This window comes from Hydra vulgaris, chromosome 11, assembly GCF_038396675.1.
Source record: "Hydra vulgaris chromosome 11, alternate assembly HydraT2T_AEP".
Taxonomy (NCBI): Eukaryota; Metazoa; Cnidaria; class Hydrozoa; order Anthoathecata; family Hydridae; genus Hydra; species Hydra vulgaris.
The window spans coordinates 37,121,982-37,138,766 of record NC_088930.1 but is presented as its reverse complement, the minus strand read 5'-3'; the positions used below and the strand labels follow the sequence as shown (position 1 = coordinate 37,138,766).

The following is a 16,785-nucleotide window of genomic DNA, read 5'->3' as shown; positions in this document are numbered from 1 at the left end:
GGTATTTGATGAGAATAATTTACATGCATAACAGAATGTGGAGTCCTTAGTTTTGGAATATAATTACTACTTTCGTTTGTGTTATTCCCCATTTGTTAATTTTCTTAAATAATAGCATTCAGAAAAACGTCTATTTTTATAATCTTTAGGAAAATCGTAATTTTTCACTTGTATTACATCATTTTGTATAATTGTCATTCTAATTTTATCACTTATATTTTCAGCCAAGTGTCAAGATCATTGATGGTGATAGTTATGTCATCTTCGTTGATATCTTGATTGTTTTGAAGCTGGAAACTTTTCACTGATTCATGTTGTTTATTTGATATCGATAAGAAGTCTTCTTTGTTTACGTTTCCCTCTGCTTCATCAACTTCAATCCTTTTGTTGAATTGTCGCTTTCACCATCATTAATATGGTACTAGGTATATGATAATAATCATTAGTTTTAAAAATTATGCTAGACTGTCTCTTTGTTTTGCTGCAGCTTCTTCTCTTTTTCTTTTCTTTTTTAATTTATCATAGACACGCGTATACTTTCGTTAAGCATCTCTTTCCGTAGAAGTTATTTTTGGAACTTTCTTAAAGCATTTATGGCTATTATAAAGAACAACACCATAAGATTTTTTTAAATTTTTAAAAGTTTTTAAAACGTTTTTTTATTATCGTAAATTATAAAAATAGAACCTTTTTTTTTATTTATTTATAAAAACAGAATACTTTTAGTCGAAAATTATAAAAATAGTACATTTTTATCATAAACTATAAAAGTAGAACACTTTTAGTAGAATTTCAAAAAGCTTGTTTTTTAATCAAAAATAAAAGGTTTTTTTTAATTCTATTGTATATGAAATACACAATGGTTCAAAAAACATATATAGTGTGCATGCGTTTTTTAAACATTGTTGTTACTTTGTTAATAATTTACATGTTTTTTACATAAATCGAAAAGATAAACCAACTTTGTTATGTCTGATGTTAAGTCCAAATGCAATGGACCTTTCGAAGCGCGGGCTCTTCGGAATCGCGGAGCATTGTGTGACTGCGCCGCTTGCACCCCCCTCTTGGCTGGCTCTGAGAGCAAGAATAAAGAAATTCTAAAAAATGTATTATGCTATAGGGTGGCTTTGAACCCTCGAAAATGACACTGATCACAGCATACTAAATCATATCGGTTAGCACAACTCCTGATAATGCCAACCTAGCTGAACCAAGAACGCTACTTATATGGTCAACATCGAGGTATCCTTTGATGTAAATTTTGTCCGCGGAAAATAATTTAATTTGAATGTTAATTAAATTAAGTGAAACTTTGACTTTATAGTGCGATAATAAAAACACCTGTAAAATGAGAACCACATTTTTTAATTTGATAAATTTTTTTGAAATGTAGCATATGGCCACGCTAAACTCTGGATAAAATTTCAGCCGGATTATTCAACTGGTTGAAGATTTATGGCAGTTTTAGTTTAAATTTTGTTAGTTTTTTGCTACTTATACCTCAAAACGGTAATGATTACTGCGATATTCGTTCACTATTTTCAAAATAATAGTTATATAAGAGTTCTACTATTAATACCAACAATTTTTGTTATAATGGTTTTATTGCTAAACTATCATTTTCATTTTATAGACCAGAATATTGATTTGCTATTTAAAGCGTGGTTTGACTTGACTTAGGCATTGCGTGAAAATGTCAGCATTTTCTAAGGTATAAACTACTGTAAAAATGCATGAAAATGTTAAAAAATGGTTGAATAGCTTTTATAAAGATACCTACATAAAAAAATATAAAAATTTAGATAAGTTAACTAAAATAATTGACACATAAAACGGTTGGAGGGGCAGTCAGAGAAACATCTTATGAAAGGTTCCTTAAAAGTCCTTTGAATAACAGTAAAAATCTTTTGTAGGAATGCGCCAATAAATAAAATCTCATCTAAATCGTTAACAAATATGACTAGTGTCATTAATTTGAGAATTATTTTTTTTTAAGGAAAGAATTAGGTAAGAATTATTTCCTTGTAGTTTAAGGAGTTTTATACTTTGATTATACTTATTTGAAATTACTAATATTTGTAGGTATATTAATGGATTGTTATCCAATACAAATTCAAGTTAAATTTTGTAAAAGGTATTGTTTGATTTAGTAAAGTTGGATTTAGTGATTTGCCGCAATGCCAAGTAAAGCAAAGTTCACGATAAAAATTGTAAATTTGAGTGCTTGTTAAGAGTTTAGAAGGGACTCTAGTAATAAATCACGTAGATAAGATTACTTTACAATATATTTCTTCAAGATAGGACTCGTTATATACAATAAAACCTTGGATCGCGCCAAGTGAATACGCCAAGTCGCACGTAGTAATAATAACGCAAGAGAGAGAGCGAAAAGAGCGCTTTCTTTTATGTATATATAAAATCAAGAAAACCAACTGGCTGCTGCGTTAGCGAACTAACGCAACACTGCGGCCGGCACTTTCAAATTGTTTATTAAAATATTAATGTTTTTTTCTTTCACAAATGTTACTTGAGTTGATTGTTCTTTAATATCGTAATGTCTTTCTAACAGATAAAGTTTATTTGCTGTTCTTTTAATAACAGATCTATCACCAGAGATGACACGTATTTCGGCAGCACGTACTTGACCATCATTTGAATATCGTAACCTTTGTGTAACGCCCATTTTCCACACTGAACGTGGAACCTTTGGATCGTCGATTATCACAACATCGCCAACTTTCATTTGAAATCCCCAACTTCGATGTGTCACGCTTTTATGCAATTCTCGTAAACTTGTTATATATTCTTCTTTCCAAATATGCTAATTGAAATCCAAAATTGCTTTTTGGTGTAAATAGTTTTGTTTATCATCGCCGTGGTCTGTAGGTAAAAAGTTATTAAGATTCACTGATTCTAAATGTAATTTCCTCCTAAACACGAGATGATTTGGGGTTAGTGGTTCGTCACCAGGTACATCGTTAAGAAATATAATCGGCCGGTTTATTTATAGTAACAACAATTTCAGCCAGAATTTTAGTCATTTCTTCGTAAGTTACTCTTGATGTTCCAAGCACTTTTTAAATTACTCTCTTGGTGGTTCGGATCATTCTTTCGAATATCCCTCCCCACCAAGGAGCTGCTGGAACGTAAAAACACCATCGTATACGTCGTGAAGCTTTGAGTTTCTTCCGCAGAGAAGTTAGAACCATTATCACTTATGAATTGTAAGGGTGCGCCAAAGCGACTAATAAAGCGTCGAAGACCGCGAATGCAAGCTTCCGCTGAACAATCGGGCACTAAATCTAAATAAAGAAAACGTGTACTGCAACATGCAACAACAAATATCCACGCTTCATACATCATATTAGATTCATAAATATTTTTAATCATAATTGGACCGCAAAGATCTACTCCAACGTACTTAAATGCATATTTATCACTAACTCTCGATAAGGGCAGAGACGGAGAATTTAGATACTTATAGGGTTTACTGTCAAATCTTCTGCAATTGTAACAATTTCTAATTATAGTCTTAATTAGACTACGAGCTTTTGTCAACCAAAACTTAGTTCTTAATTCATTTAGTGTTTCTTTAACACCACCATGTTTAGTAATATAATGGTAATGTAAAATGATTAAATTTGAAAGGTAACTCTTATTAAGTAAGTATATAGGAAATTTAGAATCAAAGGGAATTGGCGCATTACTAAGACGACCTTGACAACGAATTAATTCATCAACAGTAAAAAATCCTAAATCTCTTTTTTGTTGGTTGCAAGGCTCGCAACCAACAAAAAAGAGAAAAATATACTTTTCTGAATAAATTTAATCCACAACAATTCCGCATTATTTAATTCTAAAGTAGTTATTTTATAAAAATCATTATTGAATTCTTTTTTAATGATACTAACAAAACGTAAAACTAAAGCTGTAACCTTAAGAAGACGATCGTATGTTTTAAAATTCTTGATATTCATAAAATCTAAATTTATTATCAAATGTTCTGAAGTAATTAAAGTTGCGACTTCAGACAGAGAATCTCCTTGCTTGCTTAAATCAAATGAAGGCCATAAAACAAAATCATTGAATAGAAAACTTGGACCTTTAAACCGGAGGTCATTATTTTGAAAGGTACTAAATCTACATCCGCGAGATATAATATCCGCGAGATTTCTTTCACTTTCAATATAACTCCAAAAATTGATATCATACAAAGAACGAATTTTTTTTAAGCGTTTCTGAACAAATGCTTCATATTTTTTATTTACATTGTTTACCCAATTAAGACAAATAATAGAATTAGAAAATAACTTGACGCAAGAAATATTTAAAACACAAAATAATTCTTTGTATACAACTAAAAACAAATTAGCTAATAATAACATTGCCCTTAATTCTAACTTAGGAATAGTATTTTTAAGCAAAGGAAAAACTCTGGATTTAGAAGTAACTAGACAAAAATTCGCAATTCCCTTAGCGCTACTTCTTAAATAAATACAACACCCATACGCTTTTAGGCTCGCATCGCAAAAACCGTATAACTCAAATTTAATATTTTGGATGTTGTCTACACACTTACTTTACCATCTTGGAACACAAATAAAAGGTACTGAACTTAAATCATTAATAATATCGTTCCATTCAATCAAGATATCATCTCCTATAAGTGAATTCCAACTTTAACTTACAAATCGATTGAAACAATATCTTACAATAATAGGATTCACTAATCCCAAAGGATCATAAAAACTTGCAATGAATCTAAGAATACTTCTTTTAGTAGGTTTATTGTCCACTAAATATAATAAATCCTGAAAGGAAAAAATAAAGTTATCTTCAATTTTATCCCATTTTAAGCCAAGAACTTTGGTTATGTCACTTGAGGTTGGATTGTTCTCTTTGATTAAACTATTAAGCTCCGTTGAATTTGACTCGAATTTTCTAAGATAAAAGTTTCCTTCTCTTAAACACGATTTTGCTTTATTATAAAACATAAGTCCTTTGGATACTGAATCGAAACTTGTATTTAAATCATCAACATGTAACGATTGAATTAATTTCTTGCTAAAATCAAAATCGTTCGCAGCATAATGTTTAGCGTGATTAATTAAGGTCGCAGATAAAAAGAAAGGAGAAAGGTTACACCAAACAAAACTCGACACAATCGATAAACACATAAATCAGCATTTTTTAAATTATTATTGTATAAATCAAATAAGTCTTTATACCATATAAATTTTGTTCCCTATTAAAATCAGACGCAACCTTCAAAACGTGAGAAGTTAAAACAGTTGAATTATCAATTTAATCCCTATTAACCATCACGGGACCGCTTATTAAATATCCTAATTTAGATTTAATCGCTACGGGACCAGTAGCTCCACTAATAATAGAATTTTCCATAAATTTCCAATAAAAATTTGCACCTATTAAAATATCAACTGATAAATTTTCTTTAGTATTATTATAATCGGCTAATCTAAGACCCTTAAGATGTTTAAAATTATTACATGCTATATTAATATGCTGCCCACTTAAAGGGGAACATATATCCTTTACAAAACATTCAATACTTATAAAATAACCATAAATACTTTTAATAGAAACTCTCACTCTATCTAAGACTTCAGAAATGCTACCGTGCCCAAATATTTTAATGTTTATTTCTTTACTATTAATACGTTTTAGATTAAGTTTGGCACAAGTCTCAGGAGTAACGTAGCTTAGCTGCGAACAATTGTCAAATAAAATTCGACATGTAGCAAATCTGGAATAATCTTGATTTTTAACAGTAGCTAATACTGTTTGTAACAATACGGTTTCAGTAGGTTGAAGAACAGATTTAAAAGCAGAAAGAAAAGATGTACTCGGTACTGAAGTCAACTCGCCGTCTTTGTTGTTATTATGTTTATCTCTATTGTCACTATCACAAATAGATACATGATGAAAACGATTGCATTTAAAACATTTTAATTTTGATGAACACTTATTGCTATAATGTTTATTACTAAGACAACAAAGACAACATTTTTTATCACTTAAAATCTTTTTCCTGGCCGTAATGTTAGTTACTAATTTACACTGATGCGACTTGTGGTTATTATCGCAAAATAAACACACAGGTGAATAAGAGTCATTTCTCTTATAAATATAAGTTTTCTTATCGTATTTACTATTCGGATTATCACTCAAATGAAACGTACTGGCAGTGAAAGGTAAAGTATCTGTGTTAGAAGAATTAATGTGTTCTCGCGCTCTTAACGCAGATTTTAAAATATCGAGCACATCTTTAATTTCCCAGTTTCCATCTTCATCTAATTTACGACTAATAATTAAATTGAGCTCCTCTGGAAGCTTTTCAAGTATTATTGGGACAAGTAAAGACCCATACATCAAAGAATTAACACCAATATTTTCTAGACTACGTATCTGAATTTCCACTGTATCTAGAAGATTTCGCAAAGAACTTAAATTTTTAATATTGTTAATGCGTTCAAGCTTTAATAGTTTTTTTATATAAAAAGAAACTGTCAATTGTTTATTCGAAAATCTTTGTTTTAAAATATCTAAAGCTATAATATAATTATCGTTAGAAAGCGACAGACCATTAATTGCTGAATATGCCTGTCCTTGAACCAAGTTCCTTAAATAAGTCATTTTTTGAATATTACTTAGGTCATCATTTTTATTTATAGCACAGCCGAAATTTTCCCAAAAGGGTTGCCAATTTTCCCGATTACCGTCAAATGCTTCAATTTTCAAGGTTGATAGGTTAATCCTTTTATTACTTTTAAATGTTACTGTAGAACTCGCATCGTCGTTAGATTTCATAGAAAATTTATTTAAAAAATTGTTTATTTTAGAATTCTCTCTTTTGAAGCTTAATGTTAAGTCAATAGCTAAATCATCGTTAATTTGTAACTCATCCGCGTCATCAATCAAAATTGAAATTTCATCATCTAAAATCTTAATTCTCGCAAAAGGATATCGCAAATCTTGTCTAATTTGACCTTAATATAATTTAATCTAATTTTCTCATACATACGATATGTTAACTTAAATATAGCCTAAAGTCATTAAGCACAAACGTAAATCTCAAATAATAAAATCACTTAGCTGGTAACTTGGTCTTTAAACGTAATTCTTTAAACGTAAATCGTATTCTCCACAAAGAACATCACCAATTTCACGTAAATTAATATATAATAATCCGTAGTAGTCTTATCATAAATCTAAAAAAAAAATCAACTTTCAAAATAATTGATAAAAATAAAAACAACTTAGCTAGTTAAATCTTCAATTATCTTTTAAATCTTGGGCTCCATAAAGAGTTTAGAAGAGACTCTAGTAATAAATCACGTAGATAAGATTACTTTACAATATATTTCTTCAAGATGCGACTCGTTATATACAATAAAACTTTGGATCGCGCCAAGTGAATACGCCAAGGCACACGTAGTAATAATAACGCAAGAGAGAGCGAAAAGAGCGCTTTCTCTTTTATATTTATGAAATTAAGAAAACCAACTGGGTACTGCGTTAGCAAACTAACGCTACAGCTTGTCTGAAAAAATGTTTAAGACAACTTACTTCTTTCAAAGCAGATTTAATATGCTAACTGTACGAGACAAAGATCGATATCAGTGGTTCTCGGGTACCACAAGGACCCTGCGAATTGTGTAGAGCAATTTCACGCAGGAAACAGGGAGGGAAAGAAGTTATACTCCCTCCTTTGTGTAATTTCAATTCAATACAAGTGAATCCTGAAACAAGAGGCACGACGTGTAGTTGCCTAATCTGCCAAAGTGGTCGTTTAAAACTGCAAGAAAAACATTCTCTTGAAGAGCAAACCACCATTGAGAAAGAACCAAATGTACGTTGTAACACAAGCCCCAAAAAAAATTTGCCCCACCAAGGCTCTTAAATAAAGTTCAGGGAAAACTATCAATCTTTAGCAGCAAAAGATGCCAGAGCAGCCAAGCAAATTGCATCTTGAGTTATTTCCAATAAAGAATTATCCCCTGAAGAAACTATTTGAATTGCTAAAGCATATGGCGGGCCTCCACCTACAATTAACCTAGGTAAATATTTATACTTAAATAATTTTTACATACATATTCAAAATATAGATAGGATAGGTTTCAGGAAGCATATTCTTAACAAATTTCTAATCACTTTAAAAACGAATAATTTGAAAGTTTTAAACAACCTTTTTGAACAAAGTTTAATATAAAGATAAAATATGAGTGTTTTGGTTTTATGCCAAAGTAGTGTCCAGCCACTATCAAGCGCTCTTAAATACGGGACTATCAAACAACAGATTAAAAAAACTGTCAGAACTGTAAAAAAAACGTCAAATTATTATAAGAATTTCTTCAGAGAAGGTCAACAAGTGATTTCTTCACCTGCAGTTACTTACCTGTTACCGACGGAAAAAGAGATTATGGTATAATTTGGGTTGTTGCTCACTGCAATGATTTATCAATACTTGTGAACCATGTTATTCAATCTCGCGAAATTTCTTGATATATTGTTAAAGTCGGAATTGATGGGGCTAGAGGTTTTGCCATGTTTTGTCAAAGTATTGTTGATACTGCGTTAAGGGTTGATATCAGCTCACCGCTTTAAAAATAACTGGGCTTAATCAAATCTAGCCTCGTGTCTTTTCAGCAATCTGACGGATTCGTTAATCGTGCAAATTCGTTTTGCAATAAAATTTGAAAGCCAATCATCAGTGGGCCTAACAATATTCTGATTTTGGAAGTGGTCCTACTGATTGATTTGCATCTCCTTATAGGAGTTGTCAATCATCTTTTCTAAATACTTAAAACAGCTTAGATAGAAGCTGTTAAGTGACCAGCTACCTTCCACATTTAACTGAGCCCGTGTGAAAAGGTGTTACTTACTAATAACTGTTTAAAGCGTAACACCCAAAACTCATACTGTCTTCTACCACATCAAAGATTTCATCAGTCACAAAGGATCCCCCTTAAAGCCCTATAGTGAACAAACTGATAAAACTGCTCATCAAGACTTTTATAAACATTGATCAAGGTTTAAACGAGAATACTTTAATTATAATGAATACTTTAATCTTTTATTGCTGTTAGTAATTATGAATTTTAATATTGCATGTAAAAATATTGAAGAGTATTTAACTAAAAGAGTATATTAAGCTATTATAAATTTCTTATTGAAAAAATCAAAGACCATGTCTTACAACTTAATCAGATGCTATTTGATGGTAATAAAATGCAAAAATTGGGTTTATATAGTTTTTTTTTACTTCATTTTGAAAGTCAATGTGCGTAAGAACGTTTTAAGGGCCAATAAAAATTCTTTTAACAGAAACATATTTAGTAAAAACTGTTAATATTACATAGTAGAACACTTATGTAACCTTTATTTTGGAAATAGTGATCGAATATAGTAGATACGAAAGTATCTACGCAATTAGATACGCAAGTAGATACGAAAGTGCCGAGCCGTTACTCAAGGAAATAAATGCTCTAAATGTATACAAACTAAATATATACCATAACTTGTTATTTATGTTTAAACTTCAAAATGAAATGATTCCAAAATATTTTTTTTTAAAAGTTTCACTCGAATTAATCATAAATATGAAACAAGACATTCAATGAGTAATTACTACATCCCACTAACATCACTCAAAAAATCTGACTTCTCGACTATATGCCGGGGACCACGTTTGTGAAATTCGGTTCTTGACAAAAAAATGAAAAAAATAAAATCTATTGCTACATTTAAAAGAACTATAAAAAAACACTTACTAAATTTAAACATTACGTACATTCTCTCATTCTTTTAAAAAAAAAATCGAAATAATTTTGTATTTTTAATTTTTTATGTACTTTATTTAATTTTATTGTATTGAATATGTATATGGATTTGAAGCGAATTAAATTTTTTTGTTTTTTTGTTTATTATCTTTAATATGTATACGAATATGTACAGATTTGTAATTTTTTATTTGTTATTTTATATTTTAACTTTATCTTAAATTTCTTCTTTTTTTAACTTTAAGTTCTTTTTTAACCTTCTAAAATTTCTAACCAATTTTTTTTTTTTTTTTTAAACTTATTAATTTCACTCTTTTATGTAATATTGGAAGATGTAAAATTTAATTGTATTTTTTTTTGTATTTCACAAAGGGGCTAGATGATAAGTCATTTTGACTTCTACTTGCCCCAGTCAGCTTGTAATTATATATATATTTGTTTAAATTTATAGATAACATTGTAAAATGTGTAAAATGATGAAATAAATAAAAAATTCTAAAAAAAAAATATCACAGAAACCGGTAACGTTTTAAGGTCTAAGTAGCAAAAAATTAATGCGATAAAAACTAAAACTGCCATAAATTAACCTTAACCAGTAAACCAATTCAACAGAAATTTTATCCAGAATTTGATCTAAACTACAGTTGCACTAATTTTTATTATATGTAGTGGTTCTCATTCTACAAGTGTTTTTATTGTCGCACTATAAAGTCAAAAATTAAATTATTTTCCGCGGACAAATTTAAAAGATTTGAAAATTTGCATCACAGGGTACCTTGATGTGTTCGTTATTACCACATATAAGTGGCTTTCTTGGATCAGCTAGATTGGCATTATCAGGATCCGTGCTTACCGTGTCACTGAAGGTCGGTGTGGAATAGACTTATAAAGAACCTTATTTTTACGGGTCCGATCCGCTAATATATATAGCTATCTTGCTTCAAACTTTTCAAAATTATAACAAAATGTGCCTGTAAAAACAAAACTTAACCCCCATATAATGTTTTAGATTATAGAAATAAAAATCTGCTTTTTGAATTTTTCTTCTTAGTGATTGTAAATACTTTTGTTTTTTAAGTTCAGAAACAAAATCATAACTCTACACAACTTACTGTCACCTAAAGAATCAAATCCTAACCAATATTTTTCATTGTGAGAGGTTTTTGTTGTTGGTATTCTACATAAAATAATCTCAAGCAAATGATTTCTTGATCACTATGCGATCCATCTCTCATAAAAACGCTTTGGAAGCAAAAAATAACTTTCCATATTTTTCTAGTTTTTTTATTAGAAAAATGATCACAAAGCGAAGATAATGTTATTTACAAAAATAAAAATAATAAAGAAAAAAAAGTTAAACAATAGCTTAAAAAATCATTGAAAGAACCACACTCAAAATAAAATTGAGCAAATACCAAAATAAAAATAAACGTCTTGCATTCTAATGCTTAATCTTATTTTTTTTAATATAATGCCTCAATACATTTTTGGTTTTAAATGCAATAATGTAGAAAAAAGATAAGTTGCCCTGAAAAAATCTATTTTATACATATTTTGATTGTGGAACTACTGAACAATGTTATGTTTTGTTATGGATCTATTTTATCGCACACTCAGCAATAACTAAAATATCGTACCGTTAACCGTTAAAAACGATAGTGTTTTAAACTGTAAGTAAAAAGTATTTTTATTGTGCATTATTTTGAATGACGAATGCAGAATAGTAACATTAAACACAATATATACATGAAACTGTTTTTACAATGCTAAATCTTATTTTAGATACAGGTTAACTTCGTAAAATGAGTCATAATTTCAAACCTTGCCTATATAAAAATAAATTTATAAAATTATTTCTTTGCAAGTTACATTAAGATACTAAACTCATCAGATGACAAACTGATTAAAGCTTTGAGAACTCTTATGATATTACTATTTTTGTAACATTACATGAATGACCCTATCAAAAATGGTAACTTTAATGAAGTTGAATTTTTTCTGATTCAGAATTAAATAATCTAAAATCCTAAGAACTGAACAATTTTTATAATGATACAACAATCACAGACCAAAATTTACATTTTTGGCTAATGGATTTAAATGACGACAAAAACCAATTTGAAAAATTAAAAAATGATTTTTAATCTTTCAATTAATTGATTCCATTTTTTTGGAAGCAGTCTCTTCATAAGCTGCCATCGCGCAGTGGTTAGAGCGCTTGCTTTAGAAGCAAAAATTCTAGGGTTCGAAACGAGTTTAGGGTATTTTATTGTTATCGATATGGAAGTAGGCATTAACTTCTGAGTTAAACGCCTTACCGCAAGTTTGTTGGGGCACCTCAAACAAAAACCAAAAAAGTAAAAAATTAAGCATAGCTAAAAACAAGATTTCGCACATATATACTTTTTTTATAGTCAAATATTTTCAAAGTTCTCTTAACGGTTTTAATTTTTTTTTTTTTCTCTAAAAAGTTTCAGTCTTTTTTTGGTGTAAATCTTTTTCAAATTTAAATTTATTTATTTAAATTTTTACATTTGGGTCAAGAATAATAAAAATGTTAAGCGTTTTATTTCTTATTTCTTATTAATATATCTCATAATCTTATTTCATATTTCTTCGGGTAAATTGGTCTAGGTTTTTGATCTATGAACGTTGAAAGAAAAAAATGATAACATTTTATGAGGCCTCATGAGGCCTAAAATTATCTTAATAATTTTGTATTATAAGGAATGTAAAATGGTCAATATTTTTACTTTATTGAAATTATTTTTTCTTGTTAATTGCCAACTAATTCATTACGTCAAAACGTTAAAACATCAGTCTCTCCATCATTGATATTAAAAAGCAACCAAAGCATCAGTTTTATTCAAAGTAGAAAAGCGTTTTTTTTTAAAGGAATTCTTTAGGTTTTTGAAGCGTTCTCGATTACTTTAAGTTAGAGTATACTGGAGTTAAGCGGCCGAAAATAGTTTTATTTTTTTGCTTTTAAAAATAAGGGGAGAGTATTGATATGCATTTCAAGAAAATAATTACGTAAATGTTAACAATAAATATCTATAATAACAGCTTATACATTTATTATAAAAATGATTATTATAATTTATAGAAATAAATATTTGTACTAATAATAATATTATTATTAATAAAAATTTTAATATGTTTTTTAAGTCTCCTCAAACGAGATTTAAATGTAAATTTATTTTAGGTCGTGTAACTGCGGGATTACCTTAATTAGTGTTAATTTTATTTACTGAAGACATTCAAGATGTCGAGACAATCTGTCCATAAAAAATTTATTCTTTTCGTTGTTCACTTTTTTAAAAAACCGATCTTCACGTTTATCAGGACCCCTCCCCGTTTATTATATTTTAGTAATATTTTCTACCCTCACCATTATTATAGCCATCACTCCCCCGTCCCCCGTTTATTCGGTAAGTGAGAATAAACTGCGTATGACATTCTTATAAACTAATGTTTTTACTCTATTTTTACTTCAAAATATAGAAAGAAAAGCTTTAAAATTGGAACAACAAATATAAAAAGAATTTAACACGTGTTAAGTGCACTTGAACCACAAATTTACAAAAAAAGTATTTAAAATTTAACTTAGTTGAAACTTACTAACCTTTATAATCAAGCAATTTATAATAGTACCAAAAACTGTTAACTCTGCTCAGCTTTTATATACGCGGTCTTATACAACTCCAAACAACAAAAAAAAAGTTGCATTTCTTTGCTTGCTATTAAAATAAATATCTTTGATAAATATAGGGAACCTGTTGTACCTTTGACCACTTTTTGCTTTAAGGCGTTTTTTGCGTAGCCTATTGAGTAAATCCAAACCATTCAAACTTTATAATATTCTCTTATATTTTGCCCAAAAATTATACTTAGAACTTTTTTTTCATTTGACCAAGAAGTATCTTTTTCCCGCGTTTTAAAAAAAGAAGTCTATTGGTCAAAGGTACAACACGTACGTTGTACCTTTGACCGATGCGCGTTGTTCCTTTGACCAAAATGTTATTATTAAAAAATCATGCAATGTTTGAACCCTTTTTAATATTTTAGCTTGTTATATATTATATAGAAACTTTTGGTCCATCTTATATCAATAAAAAAAATCTAATTATTTTGTAATCAAGCCTAATTGTCAAAAAAAACACTAGAAAAATCAATCCTTACAATCTTGCAAAGACTTGTGTATTAAAGTTACGATACTCAGTATTACTTATTTTTTTCAATAAAATCAGTTATTATAACTATTTAGATAAAGTCACATATTTTCTTTAGTTAGATGCTACTTACATTAAATAATTAGGATTAAGGTCCAAAACTTTAAACACGATTTAATTGTACAAAACATATTTTCTAATATATACAGTTATTTTTATTATTTTAGATAAGAAAAGAGCAAAAATATATTTTTATAACTTATGTTAGCTGGCAGTCTATATTCATTTACATATGATCATAATGCTTTTTATAGAAAATATCTTAATGATGACAACAAAAAATACAATGATAAAAGAGTCAAATATATTAACTATTGCAAATAGTCAGATCAACATCAAACATAAGATACTGACGCTTAGATGAACCATGACCAATACTTGGTGGTGGAAGTTTCATAATAATATCCTTAAGTTCCAAATCATAAAGATTGTCATCTTCTCTTATAAACTTGTTACAAAAGTCTCCTGATTTCTTAAGATACTTAATTTTGTAAACTATACCAACAACTTCTAAAACTTCTGCTACATAAAATCTAGAGCATTTCTTTCCAGCCAACTTGACAATTAAAAAATCTCCAGAAACAATTTCACTTTCATTATCAAGTATATTTACTCCAAAATCAATTTCATTAGAGCTTTCATCATTTAAACATATGTCAGACTGACTAAAAATAATCTGCTTTGCCATTTTTTTTCTTTTGCTTGAAGAGGTCTTTTTAAATTGTTGGTTATTAGATTTTGAATCTAGAATAACTTTAATTTCAGGGGTATCAGTTAAAATACATGATTTTCTATTACGTCTTTTTGAAGTATTTGTTTTTCTTAATTTGGCTTTAGGATGAGGTCGTATTATCTCAGGTGAAACAATTGATCTTGATGGTAAACTCACAGTAGGGATTTCCCCTAAAACAATAGATGACGTTGATGGTACACTGGATGGAGCAGTTTTAACATCAATAATCTCATTTGAAAGGCAAGCTTCAGTATTCACTATTGGCCTATCAGTAACATTTGCAGCTAAAAAGTCAATATCAGTAAAAATATTTTCATTAAATGGATAAAATCCAGTACATTTAAAACTGTTTATAATATTATTTGGTACAAAAGCATGAGGATAAGCTTGACCAACAAGGTAAGATATATCATAAATTGTGACTGGTTTACCAGCATTGCCTGGTGATATCATCCAGTTATTCATGGCATTGTTATAAAAAGTTTTAAATGGTCCAAAAACACCACGATCAAGAGGTTGCATTTTATGGGTTGTGTGAGGATGAAATGTCATTAAAACTATGCCTGATTTTTTTGCTAACTCAATAACAGAAATGTTTACATGACTTTCATGATTATCCATTAATAAAAGAACAGGTTTTTTAATTGACGGTCGCACATTACTAATAAAATATTCAAGAAATTGCACAAAAATGACTTCATTTGACCATCCAGACTTATTAGCTGCTCCTACACTTCCAGGAGGACAATTATTTAACATGTAGTTTTTGAATTTAGCACGTGGAAATACAAGTAATGGTGGGATGCTATTTCCAGTAGCATTAATGGCTGCAATCATTGTTACATTGTTGCCTCGTTCAGCACTAGTTATGCTCCCTATTTGTTTTTTACCTTTTGGAGCTAGAATTTTTGGTGGTACGTGGACTGTGGTAATTCCTGTTTCATCACAGTTCCAAATATTTGATGGGTCAAAATGATAACGTTCTAAAAAATTTTTGTAAATTTTATATACAATTCTTACAGTTTCTTTATTGAATGCAGAAGATCTACCAAGACTTGTAGGTTGTGGTTTATGTAGAGATAGCTTGTTATTATATCTTTTGCGAAAATCTCGCAGCCATTGTTCACCTGCACATTTATTTTTCATCTATGAAGTTTTAATTTTTTTATGATTTGCTAAAGCATACTCATATGCACAGGATCTTATCTGCTTTAATGTAAGTCCATAATGCATATTTGCAGCATCTGCCAAGTAGTTTACCAAAATTAATTCTTCTTCAGTTGAGAATACTTTTTTTGGTTTGGTATGTGAATATAAATATTCGCAACTACCAGATTTTTTAAACTGCTTCAACTGATATATTAAAGTTGACTTTTTAATGTTGCAATGTCTTGCAGCTTCACTTAAACTCATTTTTTGTTGAAGCACAAAATTCACTGCATTTAGCATATCCATTTCGGAAATCTTTTTGCGAAAAACACCAATCTTGCTCCTTGGCATTTTAAAACTAAAATATATTAACAAAATTAATTAACTATTTCGATACATTTAATTCCCTATAGCTGAGCAGAAACTAGGTAATAAAATGAACTTGACAATAATATTGCTTCAGCTGTCCAACTAACTAAATTAACAAAATTGATTATTCTAAGTGTAGTAGTGGTTCAAGAATAAATAGTGAATTGCATTAAAATTCAATGGAATTATTTCATCATCATAATACTAGAAACAATTATGCATTAAAAAGCAATAAAGCACAGACGACGCCTAATAAGGTAGATTATAAATTTTATAATCTTGCCCTCTTAAAGTCCGCAAATTACCGAGGAAGCAGTTTTTATTGGTCAAAGGTTTTTATTGGTCAAAGCAGTTTTTATTGGTCAAAGGTCCTTGACTGGTCAAAGGATACTCGAGATGGGTTTCTTTAACAGTTATTGTCTTAATCCCCATTTACGGTCAGACATAATCATCCAAAATTTTCCATAACAAAAAAAAGATGTTGGGTAATGTTTATAAT

The 16,785-nt window shown here is 29.3% G+C and overlaps 1 protein-coding gene across 1 annotated transcript; it reads right to left on the bottom strand.

Annotated features, from left to right (window-relative positions):
* Positions 1-1,764: 1,764 nt before the first annotated feature.
* On the bottom strand, positions 1,765-5,177 carry LOC136087009 (uncharacterized). The gene is made up of 5 exons (XM_065809513.1): positions 4,689-5,177; positions 3,908-4,238; positions 3,157-3,815; positions 2,528-2,821; positions 1,765-1,776 (listed from the first exon to the last, which is right to left on the bottom strand). The coding sequence occupies exons 1-5, from the start codon at positions 5,175-5,177 to the stop codon at positions 1,765-1,767; spliced, it is 1,785 nt and encodes a 594-aa protein (XP_065665585.1).
* Between the last annotated feature and the right edge of the window lie 11,608 nt (positions 5,178-16,785).